A 25,442-nucleotide genomic window follows, 5' to 3' on the forward strand; every position below is an offset into this window, starting at 1 on the left:
AACTCTAAACCGGTACACTTGTGACAAACAAATGGCAAAACCCCAAACGTACAATCGATACGTATCATCCAACTCAACAATTTAATAGTAAAATTTAACGGCGAAGGGTAAATTTATTTAGTGGTAAAAAATTCAAGATAAACTTTGTCATATATACTGATTTAAAATTTTTTGCAATATTAACTTTAAAATCGATACCAAAAAAGAGGGAAAAAATCCTTGCATGAGGGCATTTGAGTATTTTGGCAGCAGCAAAAGAGGAGCAGAGGAAAAGGACGGTTCGTGACTCTCGTGACTATGGTCGATAGAGCACGAGCTGTCGATTGTGATTAGATGGGAGGGCAATGAGGGATCGCGACTTGCGATTATGGATGGAGCGCGTGCTGTCACCTGTTGATGATCACATGGAGGAACGGAGATACCGTATGTCCGGGCTCACGAATACAGACGGATGAATTCACCTAATTTATCGGTGCAAGTGAACTCAATCACATGATAATTAAAAGGGTTGATATGTCACGAAAAATCTCAAATTAATACATTAGTGGTTTATTTATCTCAAATTAATATTTTGACCATTAAAAATTTTAAACTGTTACACTTGTGACAAGTTTATCCTAAATTAACTTTTAAACTCCAAAAACTCCAAATTTATACAGTTGTTATAAATTTTTCCTCCCTTACTATCCGTTAAATTGCGGACCTCAAACTAATATACTTGTAATAAACGGAAACTTAAAACTCCAAACTGGTACACCCGTCGGCTGTCACGTGTTATCCAACTCAGCAATTTAACGGTAAAATTTAACATAAACTAATGGGTGGTAAATTTGTCACAAGTGTATCGGTTTGAGATTTTTTCTTGGTTAAAAAAATTGATCACGGTTATATCGGATTGAGATTTTTTGCGTTAACAAAATTAATTAGGATAAATTTATCGCATATATACAAGCTTAGAATTTTTCATTATATTAACTTTAATTAAAATTCCATAATACAAAAAGAACGAGCAAGAAAAGATTTTCAGTTGGGTTACGATGGTTCAGAGAAAAGAGAAGAATGGGGTTGGGAAGGGCCCACTCTGTCTTTTTGCTTTTTTTTTGGTCGAAAGTCTTTTTGCTGTGTTGAAAACCTGCATTTCGCCAACTTTGACAGGCTGCAGTCAATCTTTCTCATTGACCAATTCGAGCAAACTGGCCCTCGACTCTCTGCATTTTTTAGCCAATCCTCGTTTCCAAGTTTAGTGACCTACAGAGAGACCTTGATTTGTTAGTTTTGGCATCTAAACTTTTCCATCTCTGGCACCCGCTTTTTTTGCTGCTATCTTGTTCATTTTTTCTCTTGAAGGGGAGATCACGTGAGATCAATGGAGGGAAGTGCAAAAAAACGACGCATCTGTGAATACGATGGAACAACGACAAGCCCTTCTTGTAGTCACGGAATGGCTACTTCATCCGGATATGACTATGAAGTATTCTTGAGTTTTAAAGGAGCAGACACTCGATCAGGTTTTACCGACTTCCTTTACACTAGTCTTGATAATGCAGGAATCCGCACATTCAAGGACGACGAAGAGCTCCGCGTTGGGGAAGAGTTTGCCCCAAAACTTCTCCAAGCAATTAATCAGTCAAAGATCTCAATACCTATCTTTTCAAAGGGTTATGCATCTAGCGTATGGTGTCTGAAGGAGGTAGCCCAAATGGTCGAGCGCCAAAAAACTGGAAAACAAAAGATCTTGCCCATTTTTTATGATGTGGCACCTTCAGAGGTTCGACACCAAACTGGAGGCTATGGAGAGGCATTTCGTTCACATAAAAACAAGAAGCGGCATGACGAAGAAACTATGCAAGAGTGGAAGAATGCTCTCAATGTAGTTGGGGCAATAAACGGTTGGAACCTGCACAGCATGTCCAACAGGTGACTGCTCTTCGTGTTCCGTCTCATGTGCCTTATATCTTTACAATTACATGCATTTCAATTGCTTTCTTTTCTACACGTGTTAGACCGGTCGAAATTGAATTTTTTTTTCTGTTAAAATTAAGGCGCAAAATCACGCCAAATAATTGCACAATCCCAAATTTGTACTTTTTCATTTCAAACAGCATATTTTTAGTTTAGGTCACTCATTAGCCCATAGTACTAACGTTGATTCATGCACAATAAAAAATAAATCCTCGAAGAACACATGTTGGATAGGTCCGTAATTTTCAATTTGGTCTTGTCAGAACATAGCATGGTTGAACACAGTTTTCTAACTCGTTGCCTTTTGATCTCATACAAACACTAGGCGAGAAGGAGAGTTTGCAAAAGAACTCACCGAGGAGGTTTACAAAGAATTGAAAAAGGCCTATTTGGTCATATCAGATTACTTGGTCGGTGTCGACAATCATGTGGATGCTATCATGGAAATGATAGGTGCTCGGACTAGTGAAACACGGATTATAGGAATTCACGGGATGGGTGGCATCGGAAAAACGACTATTGCCAAAATGATCTACAATAGGCTTTCACACAACATTGAGAATTGTTGTTTTCTTCACGATATTCGAGAAACGTCAAAAGGTAAAGGCATTCAATTCTTACAGAATCAACTCATCTTTGACATCCTCAAAATAAAATGCATGGATATAAAAGACACTAATGAAGGAACTCAGACAATTAAAGACATGTTGTCTAATAAAAGAGTCCTCCTCCTTCTCGATGATGTGGAAGAAGAGAATCATACTAATGCGCTTGTAGGTAAGCGTGATTGGTTAGGCAAAGGGAGCAAAATTATTATTACTACAAGGAACAAAGGCATTCTTGATATTCCCGAAGTGGACCACAGTTATGAGCTTAGCATTATGGATCCCGTTCGATCTCTTCAACTTTTTAGCAAATATGCCTTCGGAAGAGATTCTCCGTTAGAAGATTATATCGAGCAATCCAACAGGGCGATATGCATTGCTGGAGGTCTTCCGCTTGCTCTTGAGGTCATCGGTTCACTTTTATGTCGCACTAAAAAGGAAATGTGGGATGCCACATTGAAGATGCTTGAAAGAGTTCCTCATGATAAAGTTCAGAGTAAACTGAAAATAAGTTATGATGCATTAGATTTTCGGCAAAAGCTTATATTCCTCGATATAGCTTGTCTTTTTATTGGATATGACAAAGACATTCTGGTTCATTTCTGGGATGAATCTTATTTTTTCCCAAAAGTAACCATGAAAGTTTTGCAGAACATGTCTTTGATAAAGATTAATGAGGATAATAAAGTGTTGATGCACGATCAACTCAGAGACCTTGGACGAGAAATAGTCCGTCAAAAAAGTGACATGCGGATGGAGAAGCAAAGTAGAGTGTGGGATCTCAAGGAAGGATTAGATTTGCTCATGAGATATAAGGTAAAATTATAACCCTCCCCATAGAAAAGTTTATGGATTATTTTTTTTTTTTAACAAAAAAGGCAGTTCCTCGTTGTATTGCCTAGCATCATTACGACTTTCTCAAATTTTTTTTTTTGTTTTTTTGTTTTTGCCCTTTTAAGATTATAGGAACAATAGCACTGAACTCAATCGCTTAATATAGTGGACTCGAATAAATGCGTTTCCCTTCCAACATTTTTGTTCTTGCAGGGAAATAAAAAAGTGGAAGCTCTTCGTCTCAAGCTTGACCATGAGTGGCAGCACTGTATTACCTACGACAACTTTAAGACATTATCAAATCTAAGGTTCCTTGAAGTTGGCGGTTCGAAGGAACATTTTCGTGTAGAAGAGAGGCTTCTCTGGGGCGAATTGCCATCAAATGTTCTTCCAACCAATGATTTCCTGCAGAATTCAGACCTCCTTCCACAGTTACGATGGCTTTCTTGGCATGATATTCTCCCAACATTTAAGATAACAGCTTTCTCCATGAAGGATGTAGTCATTCTTGACCTATCTGAGAGTACAATTACACATAATTGGAAAGGATGGAGCCACATAAAGGTATGTTATATGCTAAACAACACTAATTATTTCGTCTTATTAAATTCAATAGTTACCTTTGCATGATTTTTCTTTTACAGGTTATGAGGAATTTGAAAGTTTTGAATTTGGCCCGTTGCCTACACTTGGAGAGAACCCCCGTCTTCTCTCCTTGTTCGAATTTAGAGCGTTTGATCTTAGAGAGCTGTATATTATTAAGAGAAATTGATACGTCGATTTGTCATTTGAAAAGCTTAGTTTTCTTAGATGTAAGCTATTGTGAGAATCTTCAGAGTTTGCCAGACGAGCTGGGTAGAGATCTTGCAAGACTTGAGTACCTATCTCTAAATTACTGCAAATTGTTAGTGAGGCTTCCGGATTCCATTGGAAATTTGGAATCACTGATTGAGTTGGATATGTCCTACACGTCGATCAAAGAACTGCCTCAGTCCATCGGAAATCTGAAGAATTTGAAAGTAGTGAAGATGTGGGACAGCGAAATAAGCGAAATACCAGAGGCCCTTTGGACGATTGGGAAGCTCGAAGAAATAGAAGGCTTAAATAGTTTTGGAATCCATGTGAGAATTGGCAATTGCATCTACGAGAATCAATCCCTGAGGATCTTGAGATTGGTTGGTGCGCGTATACACGCGCTTCCCAGGCTTCCTGAAAGCCTTGTCACTCTAGATTTGCATTCGCTGTACATGGACAGGTTACCGGATCTCTCAAACCTCGCTAATTTGAAGGAACTGCATCTGAGCTTTGGCCCACCACCTGATTATGGTTGGAAATCTGATGGGCTTGTGGAATATCCGATGCCACGGTGGATTGAGAACTTAACCAAACTGGAGTCTCTGATACTGGACTCTGAGCATGTGACTACCTCGCCAACAGACCTTACCCTCCCTCCTCAACTCAAGAAGCTTGACCTCAAGTGCCCTAATCTGCGTCGCCTCCCGAGGCTTCCCTCAAGATTATCCTTCTTGAATTTGCACGAGTGCTACTCACTTTGCTGGATGGAGGATCTTTCGAATTTGAAGAATCTATCTTCTCTAAGGATTTCGCACGCTGCAATCGCAGAGGTTCGAGGCCTTGATTGTTTGGAGAACCTACGACATGTGGAGCTTTGGTACCTTGGACAGTTGGAGATACTACCTGATCTAAGCAATTTAAACAAGCTAAGCCGTCTTCGAGTAGCAGCTTGTCATGAGCTGGTCGAGATTCAAGGCGAACTGCCACAATCTTTGGAAGAACTAGAGATTATTTACTGTGGATCTTTACAGAAGGTGCCTAATATGTCAAGCTCGATGAGACTGCGAAAGGTTGAAGTAAATCACTGCAGGGAATTAAATGTGGAGGAAATTTCTTCGCTTTGCTCGGAGAAGTCAATTGAATTTGTGGGAGAAGTCTGACCAACCTGAATATGAATCTGAGGGAGAAGAGAGAGGAATTTGAATCTGAACTGAACACAGAAGCGGACGAACCTGAACATGAATCTGAGAGAGACGACCACAAATTTTTTCCTTGTGCTCAAACTTTAAATAAATTGTGGTAACTTATTTCATCTCACCATCATTGTTTTCCCTTCTTTCATGGATATGAAAAGAGAAGTTTCAGATCCACTTTTCAATTACCTTTTCATGAATTGATGACTGAAAATCCGATACCGATGAAGGTATTGAAATTATGATAGCTCTGTACAGCCACAGGTAAATTTACAAATATTCGTTCTGTTTTCCTAGTTTGGTTTTGGCTTTTTTAGCTATATTTTCTTTGGATGGATTCTCCTTGTCTTTATGTTTCCCAGCTGGAGGTATGCATGTCGATTGCATTGTTTCTATTTGATATGCAACAAATTATTAGAGATCATTGTCAATTTGCTGCTTCCCATATTTCAAAGTTGATAAACTTGCTTAGCATTGGAGATAACTTCATTACACGGTAAATAATGGAGAACTTTGCAATAGTAGAGATTCAAGGCCTTGACTATTTGGGTAATCTATGAATTCTGGAGCTCTTTAATCTTGAAACTCATTTGAAAATTTTGGAAGTCAGTTGCACTAGATTCTTCTAGTAATGTGGATTTTGCTCATTGCAAACTACCAGAATCTCTGGAAGAATTGTTGATTGAAGGCCTTGACATCCTCAATGTAAGTTGATCGGGCTGAAGTACTTAGCAGAGAGGGTACAACATGGGAGAGGCCTGACTGTTTCAACTTGAAGAGGTTCCAATGACGCGATGTCTGGCATTGCTTAGGAGAATCGTGTTTTTTATTCTAAATTAGAATCACAAATTTGGCAAGTCGACTTGAAACTTGGACCCTTGTATGGTTAGATACCGGCCCTTTTGCAACCACTCTCTACCTTAAGATGGATGGCTATAAACTACTCATGAAATGGGATCGTGATTTCTTTCGATCTATTTCATGAGCTCGATGTGCTTCAGGCATATTCTCTTTTGATGGTTTTGGTTGGCGAATCAAGTTTCTCACAAATAAAGAAAGGTCAAATTGATGCTAGTTGTGCTACCTTCAAGTGCATTAATTTTGTCAATTTACGCATTGGTCCTTTATATGAGATCCTCGAAACTTATTGGGTTGTACTTTAAATTTGAAGCCGATATCCATGCCTTATAAATATTAACTTGCTGGGTTGTAAACCTTAACAATGAAGGACATATTCATTTGTGTAGGCTTTAATCAGTGACATAAACTGTCATTCACCTTTTGGTTATCCTTGGAATGGAGCTTTAGGTTTCAACATTGACAAGAAGCATCAATCCCCGACAAAAGTCCTCCATGGCGGGTTGAGTTTTTCATCTCGATAACAAGAAAGAGAAATTTATGGGATCTGTATGTGCAGGTTGTTAATGCGTACAATTTACATCCAACTCATCAAGTAGAGGAAGATATAAATGTGACGACAATATATCTTTCCCAGCACTTTTGGTGTTGTACTCTGACTTTTACGTTAACGTACAAACTCTAACTCATTATACGGTGTCAAGGACTTGATTGGTCTCTTGCACAATGTGCTTTGAATGGTAATAATTAGCAATAATATCTTTTAAAATGATGAAGGAAATTTAGTATTTCATGTTTCCACTGATACTAATTCATGCATATCAGGAAAAAAGACGGTAAAAACTTACAACTTTCATTCCAAAGGCTGATCAGTGTTACATGTCAAAGCCAAGATGATATAAATTGCTTACCTCCTAAAAGTTGAGATTTAGCAAAGTTTGCCAGTGGAAATGATGCAAGACAAGGTCGTCATCTGTTTCCAAGATGACTTGATCTAACAGTTAATGCGCATAACTCCCTGCCAGGAAGGAGTTTGCAGAGGGTAAGGTTATTAGATTGAGCAGTGGTCCCCCAAGGCACCCTTTGTTTCACCTTATCAAATTGGTTAATTGCCTGACCGTGCAACTCTCACAGTTCTGAAGTTCACACATCTGCCAATTTTGTGAAGTTCAGTACGAGTTCAACCCCAAAAAAATAATAATAATAATAAAGAAAAGGAAAATAACCGGCGATTCAACTCTGATAGCTCAACTCAGCATCCACACATACTTATTAGGTCTTATCAAGTCTGGTAAACAAAGCCACACGCCCAAGATTAGATTGACTGGTAAATTTGTGAACTCATGCACTAGAAATTCTGGAGTTGTATTTACGAGGATGACACATTCGATTTCGCTCTATTTACGTTCAGAGCGAATTTTAGAAGAGCTCTTACGCATCTTGTGATGGATATGGACAACAGATCAATGGAATGCATTTCATGACCGTCCCATAGAGGTCCCTAACGATCTTTGAGAAACCAGGTACCGATCCAGGACCAGTTTAGCTGAAGTTGTTCTTGGCATCGGAGTCCGAGGCAGCCTCAATGCAGAAGCAGAAGGATTCCTGGAAAGCATATGATTTCCTTTGATATCTTTGCCTATATATTCCTTCAATTGTGCGTCCATGATGATTTTGCACGATCCCCATGTCTCAGCCATTAACTCCAAACCATACTAGACTAAATGGTCCGCGATACTTTTAGCAGTTACCAATCAACAGATACACACTCCCATCGGTCATCCACATATATTCCTAGCAGCAAAGGACTGATATTATCTAGAAGAAGCTAGTCTGTCACATGACTTGTTGCATCTACATGTCAAGTCCACAAGCTAATCTCTTGAACAAGTAGCAATGACTGAAACTACCTCATTACCTACTGCATGATGGATCTTCTCCAGAGCTATCACAAACATTCTCAACCTGATAAACCAGACTACCAAATCCTATATTATACAGCCATACATGCAACAAAGGGAAAATTCCAATTACATGTGAACACTGGCATAGAAAAGATTATGATTAGTCGCCAGAGAAGCACGGGGAATGAAATCATTTTCCCATTATCTGACAGCAATATGTTTATCTGTGGCTGTCTTCGAGCTAGTTGCCAATAATTATAAGCATTAGTAAACTTAGAATAATTAGAAGCTCCAAAGCTTAACATGTACAACTCAATTCACGCAACTAGATACTTCAATAATGGGTGGTTCGCGTAAAGTGCTGTTTGCACCCCATTCTGCTTGTGTTTTATCTATGGTTTGATTTACCAAAAACGTTAGAAAACAAGATCCTATGTATGACAAATTGTGAATATAAATATGACAGCCATAGAAAGTTCAAGATCCACATAACGAGTCCAGACCCTTCACGGTAGAGCTGGGCAGAGAATTCCAGATAACTCTTAACAGACCAAAACTGAACAGGTGGAAGAACTCGATAAAACAAAAAGGCAAATAAAGTTCACAAGTCCCAACCATAACAATTTTATAGTTTATCTTACCACAAGATCAAGTCTGCAAAAGGATGCCATAGCCCCTCCCATAGAATGCCCTGTCACCATGACGTTGATGTCTCCATACAAATCCTTGGCTATTATAACAACATCCAAAATACCAGGTTGAATTATCGTACTGTGAAAAGCATAATGTAATCCATGATGAATCTAAGCAACAATCAATAGAGTAAGACGGTAACTCAATCCAAATCAGAAGTATCCAAATGTCGCAAGAGGCATATCATATCTAGAACTCACCATGGCATCAGGCATGTCAGGGTAGTTTATGTCAAGCTGTTTTCAGTAGAGATCTTGAACCCAATTCTGTGTGGTAGATATAAATAGAAGTACTCACTAACTAGAAAGCTCAAGTGAATAAAATGACGCGACAGAATTTTTCACAGAACAAAATAAGTGAAGTTCGTGATCTCCTCTTGACTCCATCTAAAATTACAAGAAAGTAACTTTGGTGTCTCGGTGGAAATGATTCACCCATTTTTCGTTAGTATGGACAGCAGACCCAGGTGCCTTGCGTGTGCATTCACTGAGGCTGCTCTTCTGAGCTTAAATTTTCATCAAATCCTTTTCCTGTCGATCATAAGGAGAAGAATTTCTAAAGTTAACATGCATACCTATGTTCTTGAGTACCTCCGAAAGCTACAACCATTGCATTAAGGTCCTTGGCCCCTACCGTTACTTATGTATGTACTATTGGTTTAGATATAAGAACAAACAATTGGATGCAATTAAAACATAGAGGCATCACAAGCATCCAAATTGATAACGCACTTAAAGAAGAATTATATACCTGTAAGCAGTGCTGACTGTCAACTATCAGTTCAATGACATCGAACCCCTGCTTTCAGATCGAAAAAGGTGTTAATAACCAGTTTAGAAGCTCATAAGACAAGGCAGCATACGCCCACAAAATCTCCCCATATCATCAATTTGCTATTTAGTATTGAGGATCCCTTCTTCGCGCAACCTCAGCAACAACGTTCTATTAAAAGGTTGTCAAATTAACTTGCTCTTTCCATCACAATTAGGACATGTCCAGCTAAAGTTCTGTCAAATCTGACATGTAAACCTGCAATAGTAAGCTTTGCATCAGTCCATAATTTTATTGTACTGAAATGGTGAAACCTGCTGCGTAACAACAACAACTACTCTAGGTAAACGTGAAAACTTTTTTAAAATTTCCGATTGAAATTTGGTCACAAGCCCATTCAATTGCAAGCTCCCACTTTCCCACAAAACTGCTCCACTAAAACCTACAGGCTTCAGCCCATTACTCAACAGGAGAAAAGCTGAATATGAGCAATACCCAAATTATATCCCAAAGTAGAAACAGCAGAATTTGAGATTTTTATCTAACAGATATAAGGAAATTCGATCAATGTGACCATATTCTGGGTGTTGCATTGATCCAAACTTCGTAATCTATGGGCTTAACTGGACCAACCAGGTACAACACGAGGCTCATCAGTTATATGCTCTGAACAAAATCCAATTGTACTCCAGAGGGATCATTCACTGTGAACTTTGTTCCTATTGCTCGAATTCAATCTACAGCAATGGATGGCAATTGAACGCTACTGGTTAATAAAGGAAGGAGGGGACAAAAAAATTAAGATCTTTCCTGAATTGCCCTAGATCATCTTTTGTTGGCGGCTCATTCGGTGTCAGATTCAGTGATTTCATCATTTGCTTGAGGACACTGAAGAAAGTTTGGCTAAGATGGCAACGTTCAGAACGACTGCACGGCGATGCCTTGTGTTGTATTATAGCCTTGATAGAATGAGACGTGCTTTTGGACAAATTTGGGTCCTATCTTCTTTTTTGGAGCTTGTCTCCACATTAGCATTTTGGCTCGGACTGGTTCAGGCATTGTAAGAGCTACTGGTGTGAATTTCAGACTAACTGGTGAGCGGTGCATGATTTTGGGGAAAGTTATGTTGACAATCTTGCCTGAAATTGGCTTTGTTCGATTCGCATGCAGGTTTTAGCGGACAGACATCAAGATGAAAGGGAAAAGTGGACATGAATTTCTGCCTTGAAAGGGATTGTTGTATGGCCTCAATTCAGTAATATCAGGTGGACCTTTCGTTGTCCAAACGGTGCTGTTAGATGCCAGATTTCAGGTACCCGTGAATTTAGGAAGATTGATCCTAGAGAAATGCAAAATCTTGGTCCAGATCGATAGGTCTATCAGTCAGTTACAGCGCTTCGTCTTATTGAATTTGAATTTCTGTAGGACTCTCCACGACCTCCCTGAGGAGCCTGGCAAAATGGAATGTTTTAAATGCTTGAATTTCAAGGATTGAAGAGTCCACCAATTCTCAGTGCTTGCCATTGTTCCTCACTGACTATAAAACCTTCAATCAGTCACCTGACGTCCCTATCTATGCTATCTCTGCAAGGAGCTTGGATCATGGAGCTTCCCAACTCGATTGAGTCCCTTGTAAGCCTTGAACACTAGTCTTTGAGAGACTGCAAATGGATAGATGCTACCAAACTCAATCTGGAATTTGGAATCACTTGATGAGTTGGATATGTCGACCATGGACATAGAAGAGCTGCCTGATTCGTTCGGGAGCATGAAGCATTTGAAAGTGCTGAAAATGAGCTTCTCTGCCATAAGATCGATATGTACTGCAGTATGGAACCTGGAAAGGCTAGAAGATGCAGAGCTAAGTGAAAATTTGCTAATATAAATTCCGATATTTATTGAGATATTCATCTTACGAGATCTAAAAAGTTGACATGTACTAAGATACACCAAGTACCAAGGCTCCCAGAAAGTCTTATCTGTCTGTATATTTATACCGAGTGGATGGCATTTCTGGTCACTCGCACTTGAGAAGCTCGAGAGATTCGTCCTGGGAAAGCCGAAGCTCTCTTCACCCTGTTGACCCGGAAGGGCTGGAGCTTGAAAAGCTTGTGCAAGATTCTATCCCCAGTGGATTGGTAGGTTAAACGAAATGGAGTCTTTAGAGATGTCCTCTTCGATAATGACCACCTTATCACTAGATATTGCGCAACTTTCTCAACTCAAGAGACTTGAACTCTCTACTGAATGTCTACGCCAGCCAATAACCAACACTGCGAAGAAAATAAATACTCCACAGCGATAAAAGCATGTCTAGCTTGTTTTTCCGGTTAAAGCACGGCTGTTAAGTTGGATTCATAGGAGTTCAAGAGGAGCTGTTACAATTCTTAATTAAATTAAGAACTGGCTGTTTCCAGTTGCGAATGGACTCGGTATGATATTATCAAGCATTGAGGTAAATCTGAAATAACGAGCCACGTTTAGTTCCAGATGAATAGAAGTGTCGCATAAAATTTCCCAATTCTAAAAGTCTGACATGAACTAGTCTGGCACTGTCTGCAAGTTCTTATCTTTTGTAATGGATAATCTACAAGCATTAACAGAGAGAGTGAAGAGCCACACCTTCGAAAACATCATCTGAAACAAAGAACTTTCATACTTGAGATCAGGAGGAATCGATATCTTCTCCTTTTTTTTTTTTTTGTTCGTTATAACCTCGTTAGTCATTGGAGAGGCTTCCTAGTTCGATGAGGGATTTCGAAATGATAATTGAGTTGGACTGCAAATGGTATCTAATCTAATAGGTCACGTCACGGTACTCATGAATATTTTTTCTCGAGATAAGTATAGTACAAGTGTCATAACTTGAGTACAACGCTTATTTGAGTGCCGTAATTTTTTTTTTTCCGACTATTTGGGCGCCATAACTTCTAGAAAACGTTCCTTTGAGTGCCGTAACTTTCAATCGATCACTTAAGTACCAATTTATGTTTTAAAATGTTCACTCAAGTGCCATAAATCCTATGTTCCATAATACTTGCGGTGAATTTTTTAAAAAAAGTGATGGCACTTATGGTGTCCTTATCCCCTTTTTTCCATTCACGTTGACACAAGACTGTGCTTTTGTGTTCTCTATTTTAATCATTATTTTGTACAATCATCGGCACAAAGCATGGATTTACGTCCGACTGGAACGCTTTGCGATGAGCAATTTATTGACACCAACGAGGGGTTAAATGCGAAACATGGTTCGCCCCGAAATGAACTTAATCTTTTCTTAATTTGATTGATCGCTAGGAAAGTGCTTTGACGAAGAGCAAGTGCAAGGAATCATCCTTATTGACCAAATTTTGCAGCAAAACTGGCCCCACGACTCTATGCATATTCACCCCAGTCCTGGCTTCTAAGTTCAATGACAAACCGGAAAGTCATACCAAAAGTCTTCCTAAAGAAGAGTATGAGTTAGGCAGTGGATCCAACCTATTTTTACTCTTTTTCCGCGAGCTTTCGAGGTAATGGAGGAAGAAGCTCAATGTTCATTCCAATGGAAGAAGTCAGGTTTAAAGAATGTGCAATGAGACTTTTGGACTTTCAATTTACTAGAACAAAAGGTTTAGTGGAGTATAATCAAAGCTAAAGTTATCGGAGAATAAATTTGATCCACCTGTGGGTGCCCTTCCGGGGCTCCCGGATCTTCGGCTACCCACTTGTACCATCTCCGCTGCCGCACCCCCTGTAACGGGGCTTATTGTCGTCGGGGCCTCCTTTGCCCTTGCACTTCCTTGTGCTGGTGGTGGTGGTGGTGATAGAGGAGGAGCTGTCGCTGGTGGTGGAAATGGTAGTGGTGGGGTTTTCTTGGGTTGTGGCGGCGGCGGCGACGGAGTGAGTGATGTTGTCCATTATTCAAGAGAGGGAGAGGGAACGCACCTCGGAGAGTGTTGGGGCTGCGGTGGAGGGAGCACAAAGGGCAAAAGCAAAGCAAGAATATAGTGCATTCCACTTTTCTTAGGGCTTTTTTCGAAAATATGATTAAAAAAAATATCAATTTAAGTGTTTTTTAAAAAAAATTATAGATTTAGGGCATGTGCGATGCCCAGGCCGGCCAGGCGCCTCATTTAAATTTTTTTATTTTCATTTTCTTTTTGTAGCCGCACATTTTATTTTTTTATTTTTTGATATTTATAATAACGTTTATTTATAACATTTATATTTATACAATACTCGGCGACCATTAGGATGACGATGATACGGCGACAACTCGCAGGCGTGGAGGCGGCACAGGGCTCGCGGGTTTGCGGCGCACGTGGGTCCTCAAGCGGTGGGTCAGTAGAGGGAGCCGTGGCATCGCAGAGGGGCTGGGGGTTGCAAGTTCGCGAATCTCGGGTCAACACGGCTCACGGGCAGAAGGACCGCTAGTGATTCGCTGCTGGGTGGCGATGACGAGGATGAATGGCGGTTGACTCGAGCGGTCAAATGGAGGGGTGGCACGGTACCCCGAGTTGTCGTTGTGTCGTCATCGTCAACGTCGTCGTCCGAGCCCGCAAGAGACTTGAACTTCAACATTTTTACTTTTCCCTAGCTTGTACATTAACAACGGGGCCTTGTTAGCAATAAGGGGTTGTGCCAATGCCTAAGCAAAGAGCATAGGGCTATTTTTTTCAGGTCAATACCAAAAAATCTCAAATTAGTACACCTACATTAAATTTATCATTTGTTAGCTTTCATTACATTTTACCATCATATTATTAAATTAGATTACACGTGGCAATTGACAGATATCAATTTGAAGTTTTTATTTTTCGTTTGTCACATGCGTACTAATTTGGATTTTTACAATGTATTAACTCAATTAGACGATAATTAACATATGGTAAATTTGTCACATGTGTATTGATTTAGGTTTTTTGTTGCTCGAAAAATTAATTTGAGATAAATTTATCATAAATATATCAGTTCGGTATTTTTTGTGATTGAAAAATTAATTTGAGATAATTTATCATAAACATACTGGAATTTTCGTGGTGTTTTACTCGCCCTTTTTCAAGGGTGATTTAGTTAATTATGAATCTTTATCCTTGCGCGTTTCTTTTGACCAAAATCTTGGGAACAGCACAAACAGGCTGCTAAATCACTGGCGGCTCTTCTCTTCCACACTAGGATGGACCCCATCTTCCTTTTTCTTTGCTTTATTGCTTTGGACCTTTCCGCTGTCGCTTTGCTTTTAACAATATCTATCCTCGGATTCTCTGGGGCAGTTTCGCCGTGAACGACGGTTGAGGTCTCCCAGTAAATGGCTTCAAGCTAACAATTATGGGTTTCTTTTCCAATTTTGTTCGAAAAGAATGTGCACTTTTACACGGTACGCACTTCCTCTCCATCATTTGAAGTTTGACAAATGAATATAGGTTATATTAATTGATATGATCAAATCTCTATTTAGAATTTAGAAAGTGAATATACAGATCTATGAACTTAGATATTATAAAAGCGTGAAAATCTGGATAGTTTTTATTTTTTTTTATAAAAAAAATGATTGATACCACGAAAAATTCTAAATCGATATATCCTATGACAAATTTATTCCAAACTATTTTTTTTACCATAAAAAACTTCAAACCGGTAGACATGTGACAAATTTACCTAAATCGATATACTTGTGATAAATTTACCGTCCGTTGGCCTTCGTTAAATTTAACAGTCAAATTGATAAGTTAGATGGCACGTGACTGCTCATGAGTGTTTTGCCCTCTGTTTATCACAAATATATCAATTTGAGATTTTCGTGATATTAACCCAATTTAATGAACAACAAATTTGTCATAGGTGTTCCAGTTTGAGATTTTTTATGGTCAAAAAATTAGTTTAAGATACATTTGTTATAGGTGTACCGGTTTATGATTTTTTATGATAAAAAAATTAGTTTAAGATAAATTTGTAATAAGTTTTCTAGTTTGAGATTTTTTGTAATCAAAAAAATAGTTTGTAGTAAATTTATCATAAATGTATGAATTTGAGGTTTTCGTCATATTAATCCTTAAAAAAAAAATCGCTTTTGGAAGAAGTGAAATTTTTCCATATCGCATTAGCCTAATATTCTAGAGAATCTTAAACTTTCCACTTGCTACTAAAACTGCCTTGAACATTCGATGTTATTACGGAGAATATAAGCTTTCAATTAATATTACCCGATAAAATCTAATTTTCTCTAAAAATATCCTGACATTTCAATTTTTCCAAGTTAGTTTAGATATTGCAAGAGGACGTCCATAAGGTAGATTTGACAAATAATTTCAATAGATCAATTCAGAATGTTTGACCTATGACAGCACTTGTCCCTTTTTTTGTTTTTTCTATTTGTTGCTTTTGGGACGACTCGAAGTGAGTGGATACTGATCCTGGACAATGAAGTACCAATTTATATATGGCGTTTGCATTATTGGTGTGATCATGGTTGCCAACTACATCAATTAGATAAATCAAACCATTAAACAAAGACTTACTTAAACAACAAGGTCTTCCAAGGGCCTGTTTGGTAACGGTGGAAAGATTTGAACTTAAAATCTCGTTCTCCGATATCATATAATATTTTAAGAGCTTAAATTAGGAGATGAATATGTTATTTAATATATATCTATATTCTTTAATAAGATGCATGTTTTAGTTCTTTAATTTTTCTATGGTGTTAGACCCAAAAAAAAAAAAATTCTGTGGTGAAAGAACAAAGGTCTTGATGGTGGACCCCGCATCAATCCCAAGAGGTTTGTTTGTTTCCTTTTTTGCCCTTATGAAAGAGGAGGAGTTAGGGAGTGGAGTCCACCGAGTTTCTCTTTTCCCCCGGAGCTTTCGTGCTGAACGGAGGAAAGCTCAATTTCGATTCAAATGGAACAAGTCTGATTTAAAAAAATCTGCAACGAGACTTTCGGACTTTGACTACTAAAACAAAAAATTCAGTGGAGAACAACCAAGGCTAGAGCTACCGGAGAATAAATTTGATCTTTCAATTGTCTCAATTCAAGAAATTTGATACTTTACTCATTATGCCATCGCCATTAATTATATCTTAAATCTCAAAATTTATTTTGTCACCCTCGGATCTACGCCTGAAAAGGCTTAAGAACTTATGAGTTCCAAAGTGGAACATTTTTTTTTTACCGAAAAAAAAAGAATGGAACATTTTTACGGATCTAACAAGATTTTTTTTTTTTAATCTCCTTGGCTCCCCCACCTCATTCTTCCTCTCCGGTGTTGTCCTGTCCCTATCAAATGTCAATCGGTTCATTCAATCAACTTCTATACCGAATCGAAATCTGAAGGTCAGGTCTAGCCGGTGTTGGTGCATTCACATCGCTCGTGCATGTGCCGGCAACTTTGAGGATGTCAGCTCATCCATCACCGGTATTATATCACTTCTAGATCTCTGACAAGTTGTCTATAGTCACTTTGGAATATGCTAAACTCACACCATCCGCATTAGGTCTATTTATCCACGGTTGTTCATGCATGCCACGGCATTAGATTTTACCAGTCTCTTAGACGAAATTGTGACTGACAATGCTTCTTGGTAGCTTGGACCCTAGAAAGTCCCTAAATTGCTTTTTCCGAACTTTAACACGGAAAATTCAAGGGCACTTCCTTGAGATGAAGTGAAGAAAAAATATTTTTTTTCTCAATTTAGGGATAGCAATGAGGAAGATGGACTCAACGCAATCTTCGGATGATTATTCTTGGGTAAATTTGTATGGTAGCAACCTGTGCCTGCGGTGAGTTAACGGAGCTTTGGCTCCCGTGTTGTCGGCCCGTGCCTCACATAGTACTTGTTAACCAGCTTGACAACAATGTATTCTCGATTAGCAAATACCGTGACAGACGATACTTCTTGATCACTTATACAAACACAAAAATTGGAAAACAATAGGTGTCGCGTTGGCATAATTTTATGGATTTTTTTTCAAGTAACGTCAAATAAATGTCAGATTTTTGAACTCGTCATAGTCCAAATAAGCTGCCACATGGGATTTTCAAAGTATGTCTTGGATCATCGTACAAGTTATGGATAATTGATCCCACACTAGATATGCAGGGAAACGCTACTCGCTATTGTCAAATTGCCGCCAGCCCATTGCATTCACGAGCCCTCACATTTGTGTGTCAATCCACCGGGGAGCGAACTCCTCGACCGCTTGAGTCATCTTCCACGATTTCGTCACTTATTTTCTTTCCGCAAGGAACAAAACACGAAAAAAGAAAAACATGAGACAAGAAAGTTGATAAACTCTGTAACAAGGGATAAGGTGGAAGATCTTTCAAGAGGTTTTACGTGTAATTTAATTTGACCAAAATGCGCAGCATGCAAATATAGTCCAACATACTTGGAATCGAACAAAATCTTGTTCACTGACCAAAATTGATAGGGCAAAACTCCATTTTTCGCTTATAGAAAGGAGATCCACATCCAAGTATTGGCTTCTTTATGTTTAATCACAAAATCGAAAAATCATTATCATGTTGAAGTGTCTTTAACATTTATGTCGGTAGTAATTTGCAAAAGCAAATAACTACATCGGACCGTCACTCGGATTCTGTCGCGGCAATGTGTATCCTATGGCACTCAAATGGGGAACGAAACTAATCGTCAGACAAACAACACAACAATTGAAGACTCAACAACAGAAGTTCTACTAGTAATGACAATAACACGACAAAACCACAAGCCAGACAACCAACACCTTAAATCGTGATTGATGCCTCGCCCAATTTTGCGAGAATCGCATCTCTCAGGCTCTCCTCGGTCGCCATACCAGTCGGAGTCCGAACCACCACAGCCTGAAGCATCATGTCCTTCACGCTCGCATGGTGGACTTCGAGCTTCAGCTCCTTGAGCGCGCCCATCAGCCTTGCGGTTGGGTGGTCCAGGTTCGGGCTCCACACCTGATTCACATAGCCCGCTGGCCTCGCACGGCCACAGAACTGTGGTTTTATGGCCGCGGTGGCAGTGCCGTGGCTCAACTCAGCTAATTAGCTCGATTTTTTTTTTTTTTTTGTAAGCGACGAAGAGGGGCCTTCAGCCCTGTACATAGTTAAACTCCATATCGAAAGAGAAAAAGAGAACAATTCCTCTCATGAGAACATTTGGGTAATTTTAGGCTGTAGCAAAAGACAAATGCGCTGATAGGGAAAGGAGGAGCAAAGGAAAGGATGTGATCACTGATTAGGGATGGAGCGCATGCTGTAGTCGGGAGCGGCGATATCATGTGTCCATGCTCACGTATATCTATGGATGAGGTTGACCCGACAAATAATTCATCTAATCTATCGATGTGCGTGAACTCAATCACATGATAATTAAATTGTTAATATATCACGAAATTTTTCAAATTGGTAATGACAAATTTATTTTAAATTAATTTTTTATCACGAAAAATTATAAAATGATATAATTTAATTTAAATTAATTTTAAATACTAAAAATCTCAAATCGGTACCGTGGTTATAAATTTTCTCTCCCTTGTGTTAGTTGCATTATGGTGGTGCAGAGAAAAGAGAAGAGTCGGGTTGGGAAGGGCCCCACACTGGTGTTGAAAAACCTGCATTTGTCAACTTTGACAGGCTGCAGTGAATCCTTCCTATTTGACCAATTCGAGCAATCACAACGCTTTCCCCTTGATTGCTGCCTGAGATCTGATCTCAAGTGCTACCTCTCATCTCTGCTGTTCCACCGTCCGCCCGTGTTTCCAACTCAAAGATGTTTGAGTACTTGTGGTTGGCCTGTATGGCGACGGTTGCTGCCATCCTGTTCAAAGTATTCCTGAAGAAGAAAAGAGCAGGTCAGATCGCCGTGGAGAGTGCTGCTCCTCCTTCCACTTTGCCACCAGCCAGCGAAACGGCGGCATCTTCAGGACACGATTATGAAGTGTTCTTGAGTTTCAGAGGATCAGATACTCGATCAGGTTTTACCGACTTTCTTTACACTAGTCTTGATAGTGCAGGAATCCGCACATTTAAGGACGACAAAAAGCTCCCGGTTGGAGAAGAGTTTCCCTCGGAACTTCTCCAAGCAATTGATCAATCAAAGATCTCAATACCTATCTTTTCGAAGAATTATGCCTCTAGCGTATGGTGTCTCAAGGAGGTAGCCCGGATGGTCGAGCGCCAGAAAACTGGAAGACAAAAGATCATGCCCATTTTTTATGACGTGGCCCCTTCAGAGGTTCGACATCAAACCGAGGGTTATGGAAAGGCATTTCGTTCACATGAAAAGAAGGGACGATACGACAAAAAGGATATATGTCAATGGGAGGCTGCTCTCACTGCAGTTGGGGCAATAAACGGATGGGACCTGCATAGCAAGGGGGAGAACAGGTGACTGTTTTTGGCATTTCATCTGATGTGGCTTATATCTTTACAATTATATGCATTTCAATTGCTTTCTTTTTCTACATATGTGTTAGATCGGTTGAAATTGAATTTTTTTTTTCGTTAAAGATTATGTTGCAGAAATCACGATAAATAATCGTACAGTCCTGAATTTGTCCCTTTTTCATTTCAAACGACATATTTTTAGTTTACGTCACTCATTAACCCATAGTACCAACGCTAATTCATGCACAATAAAAAAAAAAAAAAAATCCTCGAAGGGCACATGTCGGATAGGTCTGTAATTTTCAATTTGGTCTTGTCAGAATATACGATGGTTGAACCCAATTTTCTAACTCGGCACCTTTTGACATCATACAAACGCCAGGCGAGAAGGACAGTTTGCAAAAGAACTCACCGAGGAGGTTTTCAAAGAATTGAAAAAGGATTATTTGGCGGTATCGGATGACTTGGTCAGTGTCGACGACCACGTGGATGCAATCATGAAAATGATAGGTGCTGAGACAAGTGAAACATGGATTATAGGAATCCATGGGATGGGTGGCATCGGAAAGACAACAATCGCCAAAATTATCTACAATGAGCTTTCGAGCAACTTTAAGAACTGCTGCTTTCTTCGCGATATTCGAGAAACGTAAAAAAGTAAGGGCATTCAACGCTTGCAGGAATAGCTCATCTCTGACATCCTCAAAGAGAAATGTGTGGTTATAAAAGACATTGATGAAGGGATTCGGACAATTAAAGAAAGGTTGTCCAATAAAATGGTCCTCCTCCTTCTCGATGATGCCGAAGAAGGGAATCATATATCCGCACTTATAGGTAAGCGTGATTGGTTTGGCAAAGGGACCAAAATTATTATTACTACAAGAAACAAAGGTATTCTTGATGTTCCCGAGGTGGACAAGAGTTATGAGCTTAGCCTTATGAATCCCACTCGATCTCTTGAACTTTTTAGCCAACATGCTTTCGGAAGAGATACTCCTTGGGACGATTATATCGGCCGATCCAAGAAGGCGGTAGAAATTGCTGGAGGTCTTCCGCTTGCTCTTGAGGTCATTGGTTCACGTTTAGGTCGCACTGGAAAGGATAAGAAAATGTGGGACGCTGAATTGGAGAAGCTTGAAAGAGTTCCTCGCGATGAAGTTCAGAGTAAACCGAAAATAAGCTTTGATGCATTAGATTTTCGGCAACAACATATGTTCCTCGATATAGCTTGTCTTTTCATCGGATATGACAAAGACATTCGGGTTCATTTCTGGGATGAATCTAAGTTTTACCCGAAAGCAGACATGAAAGTTTTGCGGAACATGTCTTTGATAAAGATTAATGAGGATAATGAAGTGTGGATGCACGACCAACTCGTAGACCTTGGAAGAGAAATAATTCTTAAAAAAAGTGGCATGCGTAAGGAAAAGCAGAGTAGAGTGTGGGATCCCGAGGAAGGATTGGATTTGCTCACGGGACATAAGGTAAAATCATCCCCCTCCCCCGTATAAACGTTTATGTTTTTTTTTTTGGAATAAAAAGGCAGTTCCTTGTTGTATTGTGTAGCACCATTACGACTTCCTCAATCTTTTTTTCCCCCGCCTTCTTTTTTGCTCTTTTAAGATTATATGAATAATAGCACCGAACTCAATCGCTTAATAGAGTAGACTTGAATAAATGCGTTTCCCTTCAACTTTTTTGTTTTTAAATTTTCCCTTCGGACAGGGAGAAAAAGAATGATAGTACTAAACACAGCTACCTAATATCGTGGATTTGAATAAATGCGTTCCCCTTCGATTTTTTTTTTTTTTTGTTATTAAATTTTTCCTTTGGGCGGGGATGTAAAGAAGTTCAAGCTCTTCGTATCAAGTTGCACGATGACCGGCGGCGTTGTCTTACATACGAGGGCTTTGAGAGCCTATCAATGCTAAAATTCCTTGAAGTGGACGGTTGGGAAGGAAGTTTTCGTGCAGAAGACAAGCTTCTTTGGCACGGAACCCCATCAAATGGTCTTGAGGAGTCGGTTCTCGTCCCTCAACTACGATGGCTTTCGTGGCGCCATATTCCCCCAACATTTAACATTGCAAATTTCTCCATGAAAAATGTGGTTATTCTTAATCTATCATATAGTACTATTACGCATGATTGGAAAGGGTGGAGCCACATGCGGGTATGTCACATACTAGACGACACTTATTATTTCGTTTTATTGGATTAAAAAGTAGCCTTTGCATGATTTTTCTTTTACAGGCGATAAAGAGATTGAAAGTTCTGGATTTGTCCAAATGTAAGAGGCTTGAGAGACTACCAAACGATCCGGGTAGAGGTCTTACACGCCTGGAATACCTATCTCCGGAACAGTGCTACTGGTTGACGAGGCTTCCGAAATCAATCGGAGAATTGACGTCGCCGATTGAGTTGGATATATCCATCACGGCGATCGAAGAACTACCCCGTTCCATCGGAGAGTTGAGGAATTTGAAAGTGGTGAAGATGCAGTTCACTGACATAAGCAAAATACCCGATGCATTTTGGAATATTGGGAAGCTCGAACAAGTAGAAGCCTACGGAGGAACTGACAAGCGTTTACATGGAAACATAGGTCGTGGCATCAACGAGAATAAATCCCTGAGCATCTTGAAATTGAAGAGGGCGGATATATACAAACTACCGCAGCTTCCTGAAAGTCTTACTATTCTTCATTTGCATGAATTGTGCATGGAGACGTTTCCAAATATCTCGAACCTCACTGATTTAAAGGAATTGGATCTGACATTCGCCCGACCTGGTGATGGTGGGAAATCTAATGGGCTTGGGGAAGATTGGATACCACGGTGGATTGTGGACTTGACCAAACTGGAGACCCTGCGCTTGGACTCTCATTACGTGCCCACCGTGTCAGCAGACCTTAGCCTCCTTCCCCATCTCGAGTCCCTTCACCTCTCATGCCCTAATCTCGGTCGCGTCCCGAGGCTTCCCTCAAGTTTATCCTCCTTACGTTTGGAGCAATGCGAGTCACTTCGCTCGATGAATCTATCGGGTTTGAAGAAACTATCATCTCTCGAGATTTTCTACTCTGGAATTGCGGAGATTCAAGGCCTTGGTGGTTTGGAGAACCTACGAGAATTGTCGCTTGATGGCCTTGAACAGTTGAAGGTACTACCTGATCTACACAATTCAAACAAACTGAGGAGTCTTGACGTAAGAGAGTGTGGTAATCTGGTTGAGATTGAAGGCGAACTACCGCTGTCTTTGGATACACTTAGAATTCATACCTGTCCTTCGTTAGTGAAGTTGCCCGATCTGTTCAACTTCGTGGGTAAGGATGTGATTTGTATATACGAATGCGAAAAATTAAATGTTGATGCAATTCTTGCAATTGCTCGGAAGTATCCAGGAGTGTTGCATATTGAAGGATTTCAACAGCTGCGGTTCCTGCCTGATCTAAGTGATCTGACAAATTCGAGCGAAATAACAAGTCTTCAGGTAAGAAGATGTGGCGATCTAGCCGAGATTCGAGGCAAACTACCGGAGTCTCTGGAAAAATTGAAGATTTATGACTGTAAATCTTTACGGGAGCTCCCCGATCTGTCGAGCTCGACGAGGCTGCGAGAGGTTTCCATAGGTCACTGTGATGATCTGGGTGAGATTCCAGGCAAACTACCGGGGTCTTTGGAAAAATTGAATATTTCTTCATGGACATCTTTACGGAAGTTGCCTAATATGTCAAGCTTGATGAGATTGGAAGAGGTTTCAATAGATGGATGTGGTAATCTGATTGAGATTGGAGGCGAATTACCACAATCTTTGAAAATTTTGAAGATTCGTTCCTGTGGATCTTTACAGAAGTTGTTCAATATGTCGAGCTTAATAAAACTGCAAGAGGTTTCAATAAATGAATGTGGTGATCTGATTGAGATTCAAGACAAACTACCACAATCTTTGGAAATATTGAAGATTTCTGGCTGTGGATCTTTACAGAAATTGCCTGATCTATCGAGCTCAATGGGGCTCCGAAAGGTTTGCATATATTACTGTCAATCTCTGGTTCAGATTCAAGGCGAACTACCAGAGTCTTTGGAAGAATTGCATATTTCTTCCTGCAAATCTTTACAGGAGTTTCCTAATATGTTGAGCTCGATGGGGCTGCGAGAGCTTTCCATACATCACTGCAATGACATGGTTCAGATTCATGGCGAAGTACCAGAGTCTTTGGAAAAATTGTGTATTTTTTCCTGCGAATCTTTACAGAAGTTGCCCAGTATGTCGATCTCGATGGGGCTCCAAGAGGTTTCCATATGTAGATGTGGTGATCTGATTGAAATTCAAGGAGAACTACCACAATCGTTGGAAAAGTTGAAGATTAATCCTTGTGGATCTTTACAGAAGTTCCCTGATTTGTCGAGCTTGATAGGGCTGCGAGAGTTTTCCCTAGATGAATGTGGTGATCTGGTTGAGATTCAACGCAAACTACCACAATCATTGGAAAAATTGCAGATTCGATCTTGTGGATCTTTACAGAAGCTCCCTGATTTGGTGAGCTTGACAGGGCTGCGAGAGGTTTGCATAGAAAAATGTGGTGATCTGGTTGAGATTCAACGCAAACTACCACAATCATTGGAAAAATTGGAGATTCAATATTGTGGATATTTACAGAAGTTCCCTGATTTGTCGAGCTTGATAGGGCTGCGAGAGTTTTCCCTAGATGAATGTGGTGATCTGGTTGAGATTCAACGCAAACTACCACAATCATTGGAAAAATTGCAGATTCGATCTTGTGGATCTTTACAGAAGCTCCCTGATTTGGCGAGCTTGACAGGGCTGCAAGAGGTTTGCATAGAAAAATGTGGTGATCTGGTTGAGATTCAACGCAAACTACCACAATCATTGGAAAAATTGGAGATTCAATATTGTGGATCTTTACAGAAGTTCCCTGATTTGTCGAGCTTGACAGGGCTGCGAGAGGTTTGCACAGTAGGCTGTGCTGATCTGGTCGAGATTCAAGGCGAACTACCACAGTCATTGGAAAAATTGAAGATTCAATCTTGTAGATCTTTACAAAAGTTCCCTGATTTGTCGAGCTTGACAGGGTTGCGAGAGGTTTGCATAGTAAACTGTGCTAATCTGGTCGAGATTCAAGGCGAACTACCACAATCATTCGAAAAATTGACGATTTCTTCCTGTGAATCTTTACTGGAGTTGCCTATTCTGTCGAGCTTGGAGGGCCTGCGAAAGGTTGAAATATATGGTTGCAAGAAATTAAATATGAAGGCTATTTTTTTGCTTTGCTCAAAGAATTCAGTCGAATTCGTTTTGAAAGGCTGACAAATGTGACAGAGAAGACTCGAACCTGAAGCTGAGGGAGGATACGTAATCTTAATCTGAATATGAGGGAGAAGATAAGGAATAAGTGCACATTGCTCTTGAAAGCTTCTTGATCCACGACCACAAATTGTTCTCTTGTCTTC

At 39.8% G+C, this 25,442-nt stretch overlaps 2 protein-coding genes and 1 long non-coding RNA gene across 4 annotated transcripts in view; 2 read left to right on the top strand and 1 right to left on the bottom strand.

Annotated features, from left to right (window-relative positions):
- The window catches only part of LOC125313589, a 48,149-nt gene extending 43,227 nt beyond the window's left edge, over positions 1-4,922 (bottom strand). Inside the window, exon 1 of the long non-coding RNA XR_007197252.1 lies at positions 4,846-4,922. This is a non-coding gene — a long non-coding RNA (uncharacterized LOC125313589). The remainder of the gene's footprint in view (positions 1-4,845) is intronic.
- The window catches only part of LOC115753688 (disease resistance protein L6-like), a 420,087-nt gene extending 394,703 nt beyond the window's left edge, over positions 1-25,384 (top strand). Inside the window, exon 8 of the mRNA XM_048273242.1 lies at positions 25,298-25,384. Coding sequence (XP_048129199.1) covers positions 25,298-25,348 — 51 coding nt within the window. The 3' untranslated portion in view covers positions 25,349-25,384. The remainder of the gene's footprint in view (positions 1-25,297) is intronic.
- On the top strand, positions 1,295-25,442 carry LOC115753652 (disease resistance protein RUN1-like). Of its 2 annotated transcripts, XM_048273243.1 has the most exons (7): positions 1,295-1,917; positions 2,288-3,383; positions 3,615-3,965; positions 4,046-4,758; positions 4,801-5,384; positions 15,312-15,317; positions 25,345-25,442. In XM_048273243.1, exons 1-5 carry the CDS (start codon positions 1,367-1,369, stop codon positions 5,354-5,356), a joined length of 3,267 nt encoding a protein of 1,088 aa, XP_048129200.1. In that variant the 5' UTR covers positions 1,295-1,366; the 3' UTR covers positions 5,357-5,384; positions 15,312-15,317; positions 25,345-25,442. The 2 variants fall into 2 exon arrangements, 1 of the variants encoding a protein (XP_048129200.1); XR_007197244.1 differs by lacking the exon at positions 15,312-15,317 and having other exon boundaries at positions 4,801-5,437; positions 25,353-25,437.

Source organism: Rhodamnia argentea, chromosome 1 (genome assembly GCF_020921035.1).
Source record: "Rhodamnia argentea isolate NSW1041297 chromosome 1, ASM2092103v1, whole genome shotgun sequence".
Classification (NCBI taxonomy): domain Eukaryota; kingdom Viridiplantae; phylum Streptophyta; class Magnoliopsida; order Myrtales; family Myrtaceae; genus Rhodamnia; species Rhodamnia argentea.